The following is a 1105-nucleotide window of genomic DNA, read 5'->3' as shown; positions in this document are numbered from 1 at the left end:
ACCCTACTAGTGATGCTGTTAGAGTACAAGTGTTAGCAAGCATTGGATGCCACAACTTATCTCACCATTCCTTTCAAGTAAGTGAGGGTCAGAATGTTTCTTGCCTATATCTGCAAAAGATCGAACAAGGGGAATTCGACTGGTGAATTTCTTCTCATTCTGATGATGATGTCTCTTCAGAAGAGCTTCTCTGACATTTTCTCTTATGGATTCATCTAAATGGCCAGACGCTATCATGTTGTCCAATACCATATCTACCCAGAGAAAAAAGAAAGTTTTTGTTATTACAGAAACATCAAATGCCTATAATATAGAACAAACATAAATGAAATCTCATAACAAAAGTGAGATTCCCCAAACAGCTCCAGAAAGAAAGCATTACATTAAATTCCCCCAAAAACTGTCCTAGAAGATGACTATCTGGAGTCATTCATTCATTAATCATGAACTCTTTATTGAATGTTCTCTATACAATGAGAAGACAGCAATTAATCAAACATCAAGCTTCTGCTCTCATTTTTCAGAGGGAGAAAAAGCAAGACCAAATAATGGTAATAAATTCTAGGAAGATGAACATATCAGGAGTGAGGGTATAAGAGATAGTGTGATTAATGTCAATGCTAATTTATACATTACTATGGTAAATGGGTTACTGTAAAGGATATGTAGAAATATTTTTAAACATTGACATTAACTGTAGACAAAAGCCAACCTTGCAAAACTATGATAGGATTACTCTGAAAGAAAACTGGGGAGAACTAGCAGGTAAACGAAGGTGAAAAAAAAAACCTTAACTCAATTTTTCAATGATTCAAATTAACACAAGAAAGTAAGGACTCAGACAATTTCAAAGATTCACAGCAAGTAAGTGATCAACTCAAACAATCTGGTAATACTGAAGTATTTCCAGTCTCAGAAATTCTAATTAATTTATAGCTCTCTTAATGATCAAACACTATGAGGGGGCTTAAAAAGTCCTGGCAAAAAAGACTTAAAAGATAATTAATTTTTTTCAGGAACTTTTTAAGCGCCTCCTCATAGAGCTATTTTTTTCTTTTCCCTGTGTGGAATTGTTGTTGTTGTTGTGTGCCGTGGAGTCGGTTCC

At 34.6% G+C, this 1105-nt stretch overlaps 1 protein-coding gene across 4 annotated transcripts in view; it reads right to left on the bottom strand.

Moving 5' to 3' along the window:
• SLC4A7 (solute carrier family 4, sodium bicarbonate cotransporter, member 7) overlaps positions 1-1105 on the bottom strand; it is a 126082-nt gene that overhangs the window by 59276 nt on the left and 65701 nt on the right. For 2 of the 4 annotated variants that reach the window (XM_006851609.1, XM_006851612.1), the window contains exon 6: positions 66-254. In XM_006851609.1, coding sequence (XP_006851671.1) covers positions 66-254 — 189 coding nt within the window. The remainder of the gene's footprint in view (positions 1-65; positions 255-1105) is intronic. The other 2 variants (XM_006851610.1, XM_006851611.1) reach the window with 1 other exon arrangement.

This window comes from Chrysochloris asiatica, unplaced genomic scaffold, assembly GCF_000296735.1.
Source record: "Chrysochloris asiatica unplaced genomic scaffold, ChrAsi1.0 scaffold00030, whole genome shotgun sequence".
Taxonomy (NCBI): domain Eukaryota; kingdom Metazoa; phylum Chordata; class Mammalia; order Afrosoricida; family Chrysochloridae; genus Chrysochloris; species Chrysochloris asiatica.
The sequence above is the reverse complement of the archived record's forward strand: the minus strand, read 5'-3'. Positions and strand labels throughout refer to the sequence as shown.